This window comes from Bombus vancouverensis, chromosome 13 (genome assembly GCF_051014615.1).
Source record: "Bombus vancouverensis nearcticus chromosome 13, iyBomVanc1_principal, whole genome shotgun sequence".
In the NCBI taxonomy this organism is placed as follows: domain Eukaryota; kingdom Metazoa; phylum Arthropoda; class Insecta; order Hymenoptera; family Apidae; genus Bombus; species Bombus vancouverensis.
The window spans coordinates 11451040-11466992 of NC_134923.1; the positions used below are offsets into that span (position 1 = coordinate 11451040).

Genomic DNA, 15953 nt, shown 5'->3' on the forward strand with positions numbered 1-15953 from the left:
GTGCGAACCCACGAAACTCCCCCTCGTCGTTCTTCCACGAACAGGCAACCAATCACTCTGTATAATGGGGTTAATAGACGAATCCTCGCCCATCGGCTACTCCGACCGATTTCGACGACCTAGACCTTCCTAAGACGTTGCTAATTTTCTTTTCCTGGAACGTTCAGGCTCTTTCACGATCCGCCGAAGAACTGTTTGTCAGCGGAATCTACTCGTTCATATTCTTCGACGATTTTGTTGCTTGATACGATCGTCGCGAAGAAAATTGTTGGGAGCAAGAGGTGAGCCGGACTGGACTGGATTTTCTGCCCGTTTTCGAGCTAACGTTCTCTACTTTCGGAATTTCGACGATATGGAGCACCCGATGCGGGTTAGGATCCGTAGGATTTTTGTCGAATGGACGGCTCACGAAGATTTTATCCGACGATAATTGGCGACGCGCCGCGTCGTGATTGCTACGTGCAACGAGAATAGATTTTCAGAGATATTAGTTGGAATAGAATTTTCAATTTCCTTTCTACGAGCAGATCTCGAATTATATTACATTAAATCGTGCGGATGAAACGTTATTGCCAAGCGTAACAAATGGTTTTGCTTCTGTCGCAAAAGAGTCACGCGCAAATGATATATCCTGGTTGGATGTACCATAAATCAACAGACATGCTCTATTATGATAGGAACGAAAGGCTAATGATACGTAATTGAAACCGGATATAGTAAAAAATTACTCTCTTCATCAGTAACGCTATTATTACGTATTTTTCACGGTTTTTCTAGTCCACGTACCTTTACAACATTATCTATTCAACATTATCTCTAATTAACGTGCAACTTTCAAAGCTAATCAGTTACGACTGTTCTCGACGAGTGATTTATTTCTTTCAACGAAAAACTTTATTTTCAAAGGAAAATTGCGGTATAACGATTAATCGATAGATTTAGCCGTGTACCGCGGATGTGAAAGTATTTGATCAGTTGACTCGTACGTATAGCGAGAAGTCGGAACGTTTCGGATGCCGTTATAATTGGTAACAGGTATTATCTCACTCTCTACGACTAAAAATAGAACATCACACGTGTTAACTGGAAATCAGTGTATTTTAAAATAATAACTATACAGTAAGAAAATTACAAATCGTTTCTCGTGAGCGCTCGCAACTAGTACGCGAAGTATCAACAAATGTACAAAACGCTGGTCTTCGTCGCAACCATCGTCGTTACCACCGAAACGTTACCAACAACTGTACAAAAATGTTCGCAACGTCCCTCTTCCTTTTCCTCTTCTTCGAGCATCAAAACGATTCGTTGCTAAAATATAAACGTCGCGAGACAAGTCGTCCGCACGCATCCAAGTAAGAAGGAACTATTTCTTCCGTAACTTTGTCATCTTTCGCTCCATCCACCGCAGTCCTTTTCGAATCGAAACATAGATCACGACCGACGAAATCATCGAATTTTACCGGTGACGCGCGCGCAAACACCGTGTCGATCGTGGAATACGGGTCATCGGTCGCTTCTAATAATATCGATCGGTCACAGCACAGATTCCTCGGTGTACCGGAAGTGGCACGGCGTCCCGACGAGACCCGCTACATCCGCTGCGCACACGTGGGACCGCAATTACGCGATCATTTTCCCCGGTCAACAGCCTTGTAAATCTTCCGTCCGGTTCCCCGTGGAGGACGCCGCCGCTCTCTCGCCGCGGAAAAAGGGGAGAAAAAGACGCCGGGAGGATAATTTCTTGGGCAAATGGCGTTGTAAATTCCGCTGGTGCGCCGCAGCGGCGTTTCTGCCCCAACGGTTCTCCGGTCCGACCCAGGAAGTGGCACGTTATCCCCGTCAATGGACTACCAACGACTGCGCTCGATGCGTATCCATGGTTAATGTCCGCCGTGTGTTAATGAATGTGTCGACGAGTCCTGGCGATCGAATCCGCGCGACCATCCTAACGATTCGTCGCGAATCGCGATCCAACCTGCTCGATACAATTAGAACGTCGCTCGCTTGGCTCGTTGGAGATCGATTTAGGTCGATCGGTCGCGGTAGAAATTGGAATTTTATGCGTTCCGTTGTGACTGAAAATCTCGAGATGCGCCTGCCGCCTGTTGTTAGTCGTTTAGCGACTATCGTTGATCGATTTTTACCGGCTGCATCGGAGACTCTGATCCTGTTTACAAGTCGAGCTTTTCGAAAGATCGTTCGGTTCAAGAACAGGTTGTTTATCTCGCAGAAGGGAAATTATAATTAGCAGGATGTTCCTCTCCACTATTCCTCTTTTAGTTTCATTTTTTACGCAATGGAAACTCGACGGTGACTTTCGATTTAGTAGTTTTAAGATCGATCCAGAGATTACAGATAGATCGACGAACCGATACGCGTTCGTTATATCCTAGAATGTCGTCAGAATCAAACAAGTATTTTATTATTTCTCGATATTTGTACCTACCTCGTGTCTCTTTAGCGCTTCTCGATATCAAAATTCTACGTTAAGCAATTCCTTTCTCGATTCGGTACGAGCGAACGGTCGATTATTTCGAGCAGCGTGAACCATCGACGCCAGAAATTGCATTCCATCGCGTCGAACCGTAAATGTCTCTCAGTCACTCGTCATACACGATTTATTTTTCTCGATCGCACGATATCTCGTTCGAATCGTTCACGATCAGCAGACGGTGTTGTAAATTCCTTCCTCCTCGTCACCGGCGTTCAAATCGGACACTTCGGATTGAGGCAACGCCAGCTTTACGTAACCTCTGTCTTTCTCTCTGGTCCCGTTCTTCCCTCCTGGAGGCGGAGGAGGAGGAGGTTTCTCTTCCGGAGAACTAACGTTCGTAGGCTCGCAAATCTCCGCATAGATCTCCTCTGTCTTCGATGGCGGCGTTGATGGTAATGGAGTTAAACTGTCCCTGACCTTGGAATACGGAGGATCGAGGTCCTGTTGAGTCTGAACCTCCAACACGCTGGTAGAAACCGATCGTTGAACTTGCTGTCTCGAGGACGGGGATGCTTGCAGTAGATTCGTTTCTGACTCGAGGCTGGCGTATCTCTCGGACCTCATGCCGATTTCCGGCCGAACAGCGAACGTGAACGAGGCCGATTTCTTGGCTGGATTCCTGCTTCTGCCACCCTGAGCTATCCTCGAGATCCGGTCGAGGAAGCTGTGGTGGTTGTTGCTACTCGCTCGACTGTTGCTACGATCCCTGATGGTCGTTCGTTTAATGTGCTCCAGCCCCTCCTTTAGACTCTGAAGAATCGGTTTCGCTTCTGGCTTGGATTTGATCTCCTTCAGATGCAGTTCTTTTAATTGGCCGCCGCTGCAGGGCGGCTTCGGGGGCGCCACGCGTGGTTCCGTTGCTCTCTGGTCGAGTGCTCTTCTGGAATTTTTGAACGAAAATTCACCATCTATGAATCGTCGAAGATATTCGCGACAGAGACGAGAGAAAGAACGATACAAAGCAAAGAAACGAGTTGGATCGTTGCCAGGCGGATGTTTACCTGCAAGCCGAAAGTAACCGTTGCATCTTTGGCGACGCCAGCAACCGTGCTTCGGAAGGGCAGCCTAATCGCGCCCTTTTCACTCGGGGCGCCGTTGGCCCTGTGGCAACGAGTTCGAGTAGCTCGGGCACCGTGGAATTTGGTACAGGCCTCTCGGGCATTAGAGGTACCGCGCATCCTAATACTATGGGACCCCTCGTTGCACCTTCCAGCTGCATCAGGCCGCTGTAATCTCGTGGCAGTGGTATCGGCAAGGGTCCGGCAACCAGCCGTACCTATCGATGGAAATTTCCGAACTCGATCGTTATTATGCGTCGCAAGCTTTTGCGATTCTCGCGACGATCGAACGAAACTCGCTATCCACTTTCTCCAAGAAAATATTTTGCTTGAGCTTACCCTAAGGGGAAGATCCCTTCTGGCAAGCTGATGAACCCTGTAGAGCACGGCGTCGCTTCCGGTGTCGAGGCTTCCGCTTTGACAAGTCGCGTAGAATTCTCCTCTGGCGGAAAGCGGCGCGAACAACTCGTGGCCGTGAGAATCCAGGCACTGCGCGTACTGATCTCGTTCCGACGACCTTGAACTCTTGCCCTCCGGGACACCACTAACGACACCGGAAATACCACTGGAAACCGGTGCCCTCCGCGTGTCTTGGAAAACCGCGGCCAGTCGCAGAACTTCGCCGGCGCGTACCGTCGTTTTTGTATAGTGAGCCCTCAGGTTACCGTTCTCTGAAACGGAAATTATCATTCTGCTCTGAATCGTTATTACGTCCCAAGCCTGTGATAATGATGATCTATTTAGAGTTTAGTCTACGACTCGAGTTTAACTCGTTATTAGAGTTCAGTTTACGACGGTTTCTTTGCAGCCTAGACGATCTGTTCCTCCGACAAACGAAAAATTTCCAACGAAATATCGTTTCTTCTCGTACTTGTAAATTCCGCGAGAGATCGGTGGAGCAACGGAAGAAATATTTACAGGGTTAATTAATTTCCAGTAACTGTAACGATAGATTTCTATGGCCCGGTACTTTCGCGTACCGCTATCTTATCACGAACATCGTGTTCTCTAATAACTGTGAAAGTCGTCGTGTTAGAAATTCTAACACACAGCTTTACTTGCAGTTTACAACAAAGTAGCTTCCACTTCGTTATTCCAATTACCTAACTTGCCTCTACCCACGCTATCATTAACAAACCAGCTTCCACCTTGCTTCTTACTCTTCTATCCATCCAGTCTATTCCAGTACTCTGTCTAATGAATCTCTTCCTAGGCTAACCAACCGAGCTAATAATAGTATTAACGTCAGAACCCCGGCGACCTACGATTTTCTCGATTTTGTGCACCCTTTTTTCAACAAATATTACTATTATCGTATTTGTCGTTTTTTCGTCCACTAACATCCAGTAATTTTCCTCGCTAATTTTATACCCGATTAACCATTCTCTGCTAAAACGTCGAGTATACCATAGCGAGATGCACCTTACGCGTTATCTTTAAGACCGGACTCGCCCGTCGTTCCGTATACGTTCGCGTCCGAGGATCAACAACACCGATTTAACGTGTCGTACATCAGCTACCTTTCATAGACGATTCGTAATCCGATGACAAATCTTTAGAAAAAGATCATTGCTCGTGTGGACGACGAGCGACCCGCGACCTCCGCACGACGAAATCACTCGCTCTCTTGCTTCGTAAACTGAGTGTAGGGGCGCGGATTGATTCGGGTTTAAAGAGGCTGGGAGTTTCGCGGGATTTCGCTCGGTTTGAACGTGGAATATCGCGAGAGTCGGCGAGCAGGAGAGAACTGGCGATAGAATATGGCGCGACCATAATCGTTATGGTGCATAATGGCACGAGGGCCGTGCGTATCGTAAGAACCCCAGCGGCTTTCACCGGGCCGCGTGCCTATTACGTTACGTGCTCCTCGCCTACGTTTAAACGCACGAACAACCGCGCCGGCCACTCGCATTAACAGACACATTGACATTCGTGTCACGGCCAGTCGCTACACCCAAGGGAATAATCCTTCGCGCGGACCGTGCGTGAGTGCACGCGCCGTGTTTGTGTGCACGCACCGGACCCCGATGCATTGTCACGTCCTAGACGAGAGACTCGATAGGGACAATCCTGACTTCGACACGGTTTCACGCTCGTAGCCCGTGAAGCAAGACCGTGGGCTTCTCACACGGATCCGTCCGTGATCGTGTTCCGTGTTGTCGATGGTATCGGTGTTGGAGGATGGCCGTAGCGTTATGACGAATGTATTAAGTCCTTAGGGTTACCGAAGGTTTTGTGCAAAGAGGGTTTTTCCAATTCTTCTACGGAACTGTATTTCTTACGCTAGAATCTTGATTGCTCGAACGTTGCTTGTGGGGAAACGCCGATCACCCGACCACTGGATACGCGAGGGAGATGTTATAGGAACGCGGAACGAATCACGCATTTATTTATTATTATATGTATTTTATAGCACTGTCAATGGCACGATATTAAATCGTTCCATGGTAAACGTTACTTTTTTTATATATACGCTTTCGGACGAAAGACGGTGGACCGGTAGTTCGAAAGCAGCGTTTACAGGATACTCCGTGTTAAGGATTTTTCGATTTTCTATTAATTTGCGCGTAAAAACTTAATCGAAAACGGTATAAGCTTGTCTATGCAACAAGCTTTATTAGTTTGCCTTCTAAGCTGCATACGTAGGGACGTTATTCACCATTAAAATAATCATCCGACAGCGAAACCTTTCCAGTACACACACACACTACCATTAATTCTCTACGACGCGCACTTTTCGTTTTCCTTTTAGCAAACGAAAGTACGGAAGATAATGACTTCATAAACGAGTTGTTTCCTCATAAATTTCTCAGTTACTTTTCTTCCCTGGATACCGCTACATCGCGTTAAGGTCATCTATTTGGATTCGAACAAAAAGGCTTTGGTGTTTTACCGCGCCGATACGACCAACGGAAGTCGTAATTAACGAAACAGCTGATTCATTGGAAACGGCGTAACACGTGAATAGCATATGCGATCGCTGGCTGCCGGCTAACGCGTTCGTTTTCGCCGGCAACTTGGCGAAATTGTACGCGTGATCATCGCATTTGAAAACTTCTATAATATCATAAACGAGCAACTATTACAAACGCGCATTATCATTATGTTATATTATCATGCATTCGCGTTGTAGCACTGCTCGTACGTAGTTTTACTTCAACTACGTTACGATCGTAACGAGCGAACGAACGAAACGTTTCCTGGTGAGCCGTGCAATTACGTGTCATTTACAAAGTAACTGTACAAGTGGATTAAACGTTATTAAAACTTACCCATTTTCGAGTGTGTCAGCGTGTAAGCTCTCAGAGGTTTGGCAAGCAAAAACGCCGGGACACCGGCTCGAACTAATGCTCCCACTCTTCGGTACACCCTGGCACTTCCGGTACCACTGTTGTTCGACACAACGGAGAACCAGCCTGCAACCAACACAGATCTTCTCGTAAACGTTATCCGATTTTTCTTTCTTACAAAAATTTTCTCGCTTCCGAGCTTCTCGCCTAACTCTATCAACGCGTACAGAATCTTCGTCTAATGTACGTCTAACATTTGGTTCATGGAGCGCAAATGCATGGCTAAAGGCACGATGTAGATGCGTATTTCTTTGGCCAACGTCTATTTCAAACTGCTCGCAGGATATTTTCTACGATCCTGGGGGCAGATACGATATCGTAATAAAGCTGGAGATGGCTAGAACGATCAAAAGGCCTAGCCAGCTACAAACGTGTGGAAAATGTATCGGGTAATATCCAAGGATCGAGAGCTATAAATTTCCGATCGTTCGTAATCGATGGTAATTTGCATTAGGTCGAGTAATTTTATAACTCCGCATGTACGATATATCTATTACGCTTATTACTACGAGAAACTCAGTCGTCGCACTCGGTTGGCATAGTAATTTTCGCTTTCTCGTGCAAGGCAGGACACGCAAGCGATGGCATCTGTGTCAGAGGCCCGGTGCGTCGTCGTTCCACGGTGCTCGTTTCGTCGAGCAGCGGTTCGTTAACGCGTTCGCGCGGTTCATTCTGAAACGGACGTGACAAACGTTACCGTTGCATCGTGGAAATGGCCGTTCCACTTGCCGATGAAAAGCTAGCCTTTCGTAAACTCACGTGTCTATGCCATCGACGTTATCGTCGATCGACGCTCGATAACTTCTCGCGAAATCGCAACGTGGACTTGACCCGTTTTATTCAGCGATATCATTCGTCTTAGCCGGTCAAATGATAGATTTCTTCGCCTGCTAAGATCGATCGTTCGGGGATCTCGAGCAAAGAGTTAAACGATACAAGCACGATCCAGCAACGTTGGAAAAATCGGCGATAGATCATGCCGTGCGAGGTTCCAGGCTTAAATTAATAATTTATCGACGATTTGCAGAATATACGCGCGATTCTTCCGATAATTTATAGTCGAATGTAAAAACATCCGCCGGTTGTCCCGGCTTCGCGTACAATGGAGGCGTATAAATCGCTGAATCGATTTGCAAGCGGTTTACATCGTATTTCCGCCATCTTGAATTGATTTACAGCTGGTACTAATGCGCGAGTTCCAATGATTGTTTCGTCCTTTCCGCGAAACGTCCTTTCCACGAATGTATTAACGTGGGTGTTTTATCGTCGATACAGCACGTTCGGTTTTATGAGCAACTCGGAATTTATCGTCGATAGGCCACGACTGTCAGGTTAGATTAAATTACAATCTCGTTTCCCAAAGACAAAGAGGCTGCTCGACGCTTAACGCCGCGTAATAAATTTAACCCCAGCAACTCCTAATTACTTTCTTACGTTCTTCCATTCCGACCAATTTTCACGTTGTTCGTCGTTTATCGGTTTTCCAACCTCTGTCGCGATAAACGATTTTACTATCGCGGATCCGTTTCACGTTTACGAAAATAAAGAAACATTCGCTATCTATTACGTGGAGTAAATCTTCGAAGGATTCTCGTCGAATTTTTGTCAAGTAGCTTCGATCGATTTATAGTTGGAACAGTAGTGGCAACTAGGCGATATTTCAGATATTTCAAGCTGCGATCCGTTACTCAAACACGATACATCCAGATAAGTAAAGAGCCACCGTACGATGATATACATTTTAATGCATCGCCGTTGCAGTTCGTTCTATTACAGCTAGCTGGTACTGTTCCGTCATTAATATTCGATTAACCTGTGTCCCGTGAACAATGCAGTCGAGTCGTGGCTCTTCCACGATGTTTCGGCTCGTGGACCAACAGCTAGGCTGTCTCGCGAGTCTTCCTTTTTCTCTCTCTGTTTTTAACTTCCTTCGAATCCGACTCCGATGTCGAGGAAAGTACGGTTGTATGGAAATTGGGTCTGCGACTGTGGAAACGGTAACAGCGCTGATCGTTAAAGTTTGTTAGCGAGATGAAATCAAAGACGGATAACGATAGTCGAAAAGAGAAAAAAGAAAAAGAAATTTAGCGACTCTACACCGAACTGTAAACTCTTAAAATCGATGCTCTGGCAAATATATTTCGTCTACGAAGCAACCGCGCAATTGCGTAAATTAACCTATTTAAACGTTACACCAAGAACGTACGAAAGCTACCCAATTTCTAATCAACGTATTACCTCACACGGATTGCACGCAAAATTGCGTCAAACGCAATGGCCGAAATATGTATCGAGTGGCCCCTGGAGCTACCGTACCGGTTGGATCAAAGGTACCGGTCAATTACGGTCTGACAAAAAAATTGACGTGGCTTTCTTTTTACCGCAGAGTTTTATACAGCGAAGACAGACAACGTACTCACACACGCGTAACGTCACCTCCAGATAATATCGTTTAATCTTTCGCACGTACTTACCCACGCACACGCGGCTCTCGTATATAAAGTACGTACACGAGCAATTACATTGGCAAAAATTACGCAAGGAGGAACGGAGCCGTATGCTAATCGTTCGTTGCGAGAAATGAAAAAGAAATCAGGCTATACGGATACTCATTAGGCCCGTGAACATTGCCAAATACATACCGATCCAGATTATTCAGATTCAGATCACTCTCATTATCTCGGAGGTCAGGGCAAGCTGGAAGTAAGAATGAATTCCAGTCGACGACTTTCACGTTGCGTAACGAGTCTTCTCTCCTTTTCTCTCGTTCGCGCGTTCTCTCGCTCTCGTGCACGTGGACACGCGTGAACGCACTGGCCCGGTCTGTGCATCAGCACGTAATTGATGCCGCTTTACGAGCAAATGAATTTAGCTACCAAATGAGGCGATGCTATTTGCCAGTCTTTTTTTTTAGGGGGGGGGGGGGTCGAGTAATACTCGTCTGGTAAAAAGCGACACTGAAAGAGATAAGACAGCTGTGGATGGACGATGGAATAGGTATTACGCACTTTTCCCAGCAAATTGCACGAATAAGAAGGAGAGCAAGTTTTTATCCGGCGAATGCAAGCGCCCATCGCGACTAAAAATTGTACGATATTTCAATTGCAAAGCGTTGAACTAATTACGACTTTCCTACAACTACGATCTGTCTTCTCGTCCCTCGAATTCGCTTTCGACAGATCAAAACGCGTATCAAAGCTACGTTATCCAGGATTCTCGAGCCGTCAACCCCACTATACACGTACAGTACCGAATTTCAATCTTCCTTTCAAATTACTTTCAGCCACGTAGTTCGCAATCCGACTTGTCCAGATCGGCCGACAAAATCTCTGGACTTACACCGCAGCCCATCCGACTTTATTTTCAAATTACCCGACGCAAGATTTCACTCTCGACGCGTCAGCCATATTCCATGGTCCATATTCCATCCACGCTGACGCGTTCAATTTGTCTTGGGGCCCGTTTCCCCCTGTGCCGGCTGCTAAATTTCCACGGACGTGATGAGATATAAATGGTAGGTGTCAACGTGCCACGGCGTATGACCGATCCCTGACCATCGCATCGTCTCAACGCGTTGTTGCGCAAGTCGGCCTTCGTCCGCCGGTACGGTCGCTCGTCTTTTCGTCGATTTTCCATGCAAATATCCTCCTCCTTCTTCTGCCGTTCCTCAGAAGTCCCTATCCAAGGGATCGACGATAAATAACGATCACCGTGGGCAAATTGCTGCCTCTTCACGATCGTCGTACTTTTTCCCTGGTGTTACGCGACTGTTCGTGCTGCTCGTTACATGCACGCGTGATCATTCGGGATTAATGGGTTTTTGCAAATGGATCGTACTGGACCATGCAATTTCTCAGTGGTTAGCGTCGGCAGGCCGTTTCAAGGAATTGCGCGTTCCTTCCCCCCTTTTTCCCTGCTTTATTTCTTTATCTCTTTGGATAAACGAGATAAATCGTTGTAACGCAACGATCGCTAAATGTTGAGAAATTTTCCATATTTGTATTCGGATTGTGTTGCAATCGTCCCTCGAATAGAGCGCAGACGATTAACACTGGATTGTTTCTCGCTTATTCAGCTGGCCAGGCCAAGTTTCTTCTCGCGGATTTTGTTCAAAAAATATGTTTACTCGTTATCCTGTGTCAAAAGACGCGATGTCTTGTTGTCGTACGCGTAACTGGATTTATTGAAAAGGTTTGAACTTTCGAGAGAGTTCGTCTCTGTAGGTAACGTACGTTGTACCGGACGTGATTAATACTTGGACATTTGTTATCTCGTGCCTTTACGATTAGCTAGAAAGTCGAAGCTTTAGAAAAGCTATATTTAGGTGCAATGAAAAATGTTCGTAAATATATTACTACTATTTTTATTCTCTGTATATTGTATTTATCGATATATTTGTTACAATCACGAACGACCGAAGGACTGGAACTTCGTTTCCGCAATTAGTTGCCATTAACATAGGATTTACGTTATTTCTATTGTCTCAATCAATGCTTATGCCATTTCTATTGTCTTAATCAATTACCACCGATATGTCGATATTTTTTACCCTGCATGACGATTATTAATCAAAGTTTACCAACAATTTTATTTCTCTGTTAGGTTTACACGAGCTACCAGAGCCGAGTCAACAGTACGTGCACACGTACTTAAACTTAGACGATAAGGATACTTCGGCGTAACCAGAACTTTCCAGGTCGCGCCTTTTCGTAAGAAACACTTTCTTGGTAGCCGATGTTCCCAGGGTCCACATAATCAGCGCGATATTACCGCGAATCTGATAAACGCATTACGTTATACACGAAGGAAGCTTCCGTGACTGCACTTTCCAGCCGAGCTCTATTCCGACGAACGGAGGAATTCAAACGGTATTGTGAGGACGCTCGCCTCGTTCCCAAACCCGCTGACTCGGATGAGACTCGTCGCACGTAACACCGCCGCGTGAAAGGCAATTTTTCAGCATATCGCTTCGCCAGAGACTAGGAAGTCGAGGGATCCTCGTGTTCCAGGAAGATGCGCTATTAACGCGCTCCACTCTGTATACGTATATTATTCTCGCAGTTATCGAGATCGACGCTTCGTTGACAGCTTCGTGTCGTAACAATCCTGTTATTTGCTTCGGCGGAATGAATTTATTAGCGAGGACAGACGAAATTGTTAATTGGATCGAATATCGATAGATGCGTGTACCGATTAAAATAACGTTGGAACAGCTATCGTTAACAGTAGATGCTACGGTATAAAACGATAGAAATTTCCTTGGAAAATGATATCGCGTAATTGAACGTGGTCGACCAAATATAGAAATATAGAAAACACTCAAAGTGCGGTGTCCCACTTTCCAAAATAGAAACTTCTGTTGCTTTTTGTTATCCATTAATCGGCGGACGTATAAAGACCGAATCTTAGATTTCACGGTAATAAAATTGCGCTAATAAAATTGGGTACAGGCGAGGTTTTCAACCGTGTTAACAGCGAACAAAAATACCGATTTAATTCGCCTTCCGTAAACAATTGTTGACATTTACGTTGGCTTTAAGGTGCGCTTTCTAACACGGCTTTTTCGCAACCCGTGAACTCGCGCTCGTTTTAGAAAATTATTACGTGGTTTTACAGTTATGTAAACAATGCGCAGAACGCCTGTTCGTTGGGAAAAGCTGCAATGAAAATTCTGCTCGTAAAACGGTGAAAAGCGTAGCTCGTCGAATATTTGATATGCGAGAGATTCGTTGAACGCGTCCGTGGATAGCGTGAAAGAAACCTGCACGTTGTTATATCGCAACGTATTAACTTAAAATTTAGAGTAACCTTATCCGCGTAATGAAATAACTTCGTTACGTTCGGCAACGCGTAACTACGCGATATTTCACGTGTAGTAGTTTTTGATTTCGTGCATAACCCGAAACGGAAGCAATCACGTTGTACGACTGTCTGAAATCGACTTTCGTACGTTGAAATTTTCTCGAAGCACTTAGTTGCCGATTAACATCGTTCTTCTATTCTCTTTTCCTGATAAAAGATACGGATATATCTAGGTGCCCCGTCAGGCATTCTAATTGATTCGAAGAGTACTCGTGAATACCGTAACCGTCCATCTCGAACTAGTTGTCAACAGTACTCTGAATAATTTGAACGTTGCTCTGCAACTTTTTACGCGTCATACTCCAGATAAATACAGATATCACGTAACGTTGCTTGTACTTATTTCGCTTTTAGAAGAAACGCAGTTGTACGTTCCACTTTCCCAGTGAGCTGCTCGATTACCCGTTCTGCAATTATCGTCACCGTATATCATCGAGCTTTTCATCATGCAAACAACGGTTCGCTGGTATCCAACGTTCCGCACACTGTGTAATAGCGCGCGTGCAATATCCGTTGACGAGCTCCGTGTTGCTCCGTTACAACGATTTACAATTAAAAGCGAATTAATCAATCCGAAGGCGAGCCGGTCCGGCCCCGGCATACGTTTACGCGCAATCTCAACCGCATTCAGCGATTCCTCTCACTCGTATATCTTTGCCATGGTTTCCGTCATTTTAAACTCCCGCCTGAATAGTTCCAGCGTAATAATCACCGGCTGAAATAGTTGGCTCGTTTTTCAAGCGTAACACACCGGGCCGCGACAGTTATGCACACGGAAGACACCGTTCAAGGTGGAACGAGTTCCTGTTAGCGATGGGAACGACACCCTCGCGATAGTTTCGCGGAAAACGTTCCACCGGTTTTTCAACGTGGCTGATTATTCGTTCCATTCGCGTACGTCGCGCCGTCGTGCGTGTCCGATAGCTGACACCTCGGCCAACGTATCCGTATCGAGCCTCCTTATACACTGGCTGCAGCGAGCCGTCCATTCTACGATTCTACGGTCGCTTCGATTCGCCGGTCGATGTTTTTCCGTCAGCTGGTTCTTGGAATTTCGTTTAGTGTTCCTTTTCAGCCAGCTACTGGCAGGCTGGTATGGTTTAATTGTAATTTATTTGCGGGTTGTCTGGAACGTTGCAAGCGTGGTATGCGCGTAAGGATACAGTAGAGGTTTTTGGTTCTTCGAGTTTCGTTCAGCGTGTCTTTCTTCGGGGTGCTTGGTTTTGTATGCTACGAACGTAATTTACTTTTCGGTTATTTCGAACGTCGGAACAAGATACGTCGATACAAGGATTTAGCGAATCTTTTGGCTCTTTGAGTTCCATTTATTTTATTCCCTCGAAGAAGCAAAAAGACGCGCTAACGTTTTGGCGTATGGCTGTCGTTAAGTATTTGTTTCGAGGATTTCGACCGTCGTTAGAATTAGTTCCATCGCTAGTTCCTGTTAATCGCTGTAACATATCCCTGAACAAAATGGGTGACACACGATCGCCACGTGTATCCTTGTTAATCCGGCATACGATCTGTACCACGGTCGTTCACACCTGGTTATTTAACGCTATAATTCACCACGCTCCGCGTAACAATTTGCAACTGAATCGATACGATCGTTTTTCATCTTCTCGTCAACTCGACCGTGATCAATGGCGACTTTTGTTCGATGAAAAGAAATCGTCGTGACGTATTATTTCTAGCGTTGGCAATGAAGCGTTTCGATATCTTCAATCCTCTAAGGACCCCTTTGTCCAATTTCAAATTGCCATCTCGATTCGTATCGCATAATGTACGCGTGACACGATTAATTTATCAAATCATTCAGTCGTGATTTAAATTTTATTCAAAATAAACAAATGTTCATTACGATCGGTCGGTTTCTCGCGGTAACGCGCTCGATTGTCTTCGATGCGTTACGACTATCACAAGTAACAAGTTACAAGTACCATCGGAAGTTCCATCAATCTTTCCCATTCAAACGCCCTATTATCTTAACAGTATACACTTTCTTATATTATTCCGGTATGAGATTGCCATTAAACGGATTAACATTTTACGTGTAACAACGTCAAAGAGGAAATTTGCGATAGTAACAGTTAGCATATAAAACAAGAGACGTTGTGTAAGTCGGGCAATTGCAAGAGTACCACGAGAGATGGTGAAACGAGTGTCAGTTTGAAAGCATATTCGTATTCTAAAACGTTTATAGCATTGGAAAAAAACTGTTAAATACCTTGATTACAATCGCAGATTAATTTGCAAATTAAGACGTCGAATGTGAAAGATTTGTAATCGCGGTACAACGCGAAACAGAGTCTGTACAACCATTTACGAGTCTGCATCGCCTTTCCTCTCTACTCGTATGAAAAAAAAAAAAGAAGAAAAGAAGAAACGACGATATCTTGGACACCACCTTATCGTATTCCAAAGCAGCACAGGCGACAAATTTTGCAATCTGACGCGCGTAAGTAACATTGACGCGGTCCGCGGTCGCTGCCCGATCATTAATCAAGCTCACGATCAGTCTGTTCTAACAAATATCGAATTATATATCGCGTACGTAGGTAGTATCTCGACTTTCTATCTTGGGGGATCGTTGCACAGCGTCCCCGGACCGATACGTTCACGATCCTCGTAAATTCACTCGTAAACCGTACGTTGTAGGCTGAGACGAAAAATTAAATCGATCCCTCGCCCATAGCCTCCGGTTAGGATCGTTGCTTATGCAACCGTGCCGCGTCGATACTTTCGAGAATACGGGGGCCCGGTGAAGCACACCGATTCAGTTAAATGCTTTCTCTCCTTTCCAACCTCCTTGGGATTACGACCTTGTCCCGGCTCTCTTGTCGAGCCACTCTCGATTTCTTCCGGGCTGGCCAGCCACCAGCCCCTACCGCCGACTAATCTGCTGCGTTTTTCCCTTCTTTTTTCTCTTCTGTTCACGCCCGTTTCGAAACCGATTACCGATTTACCCGAACGGATCCGCTCGGTGATATTTCGTGCTTTGTTGCGCAACTATTCCTCGCGTTCCGATCGATTTGCCAAGTACCAAAGTAGAATGGACTCGTGCTGTTTATTCCGCGCTCTGACATTTTCGAATTGCGCTTCGTTTTGCGCGTAATTGCGGATGCGGCAATAGCGAATAGCCACGGGATCGGCTTCCATTCTCCTATACACGACTCGTGCGTAATCTTT

At 45.6% G+C, this 15953-nt stretch overlaps 1 protein-coding gene and 1 long non-coding RNA gene across 3 annotated transcripts in view; one reads left to right on the plus strand and one right to left on the minus strand.

Annotated features, from left to right (window-relative positions):
* The window catches only part of LOC143303503 (uncharacterized), a 206404-nt gene that overhangs the window by 85337 nt on the left and 105114 nt on the right, over window positions 1-15953 (plus strand). The gene's annotated exons all lie outside the window — the stretch shown is intronic.
* LOC117160933 (uncharacterized) overlaps window positions 1080-15953 on the minus strand; it is a 46127-nt gene continuing 31253 nt past the window's right edge. The window contains exons 3-7 of one of the 2 annotated variants that reach the window (XR_004464908.2): window positions 6825-6968; window positions 3892-4223; window positions 3496-3770; window positions 2447-3374; window positions 1080-2389 (exon numbers count right to left, since the gene is read on the minus strand). Coding sequence is in view for 1 of the 2 variants with exons in the window: in XM_033342038.2 (XP_033197929.1) it covers window positions 2663-3374; window positions 3496-3770; window positions 3892-4223; window positions 6825-6968 (1463 nt within the window). In the remaining variant the exon portion in view is untranslated. Of the gene's footprint in view, window positions 3375-3495; window positions 3771-3891; window positions 4224-6824; window positions 6969-15953 lie in introns of both variants that reach the window. The other variant, XM_033342038.2, reaches the window with a different exon arrangement.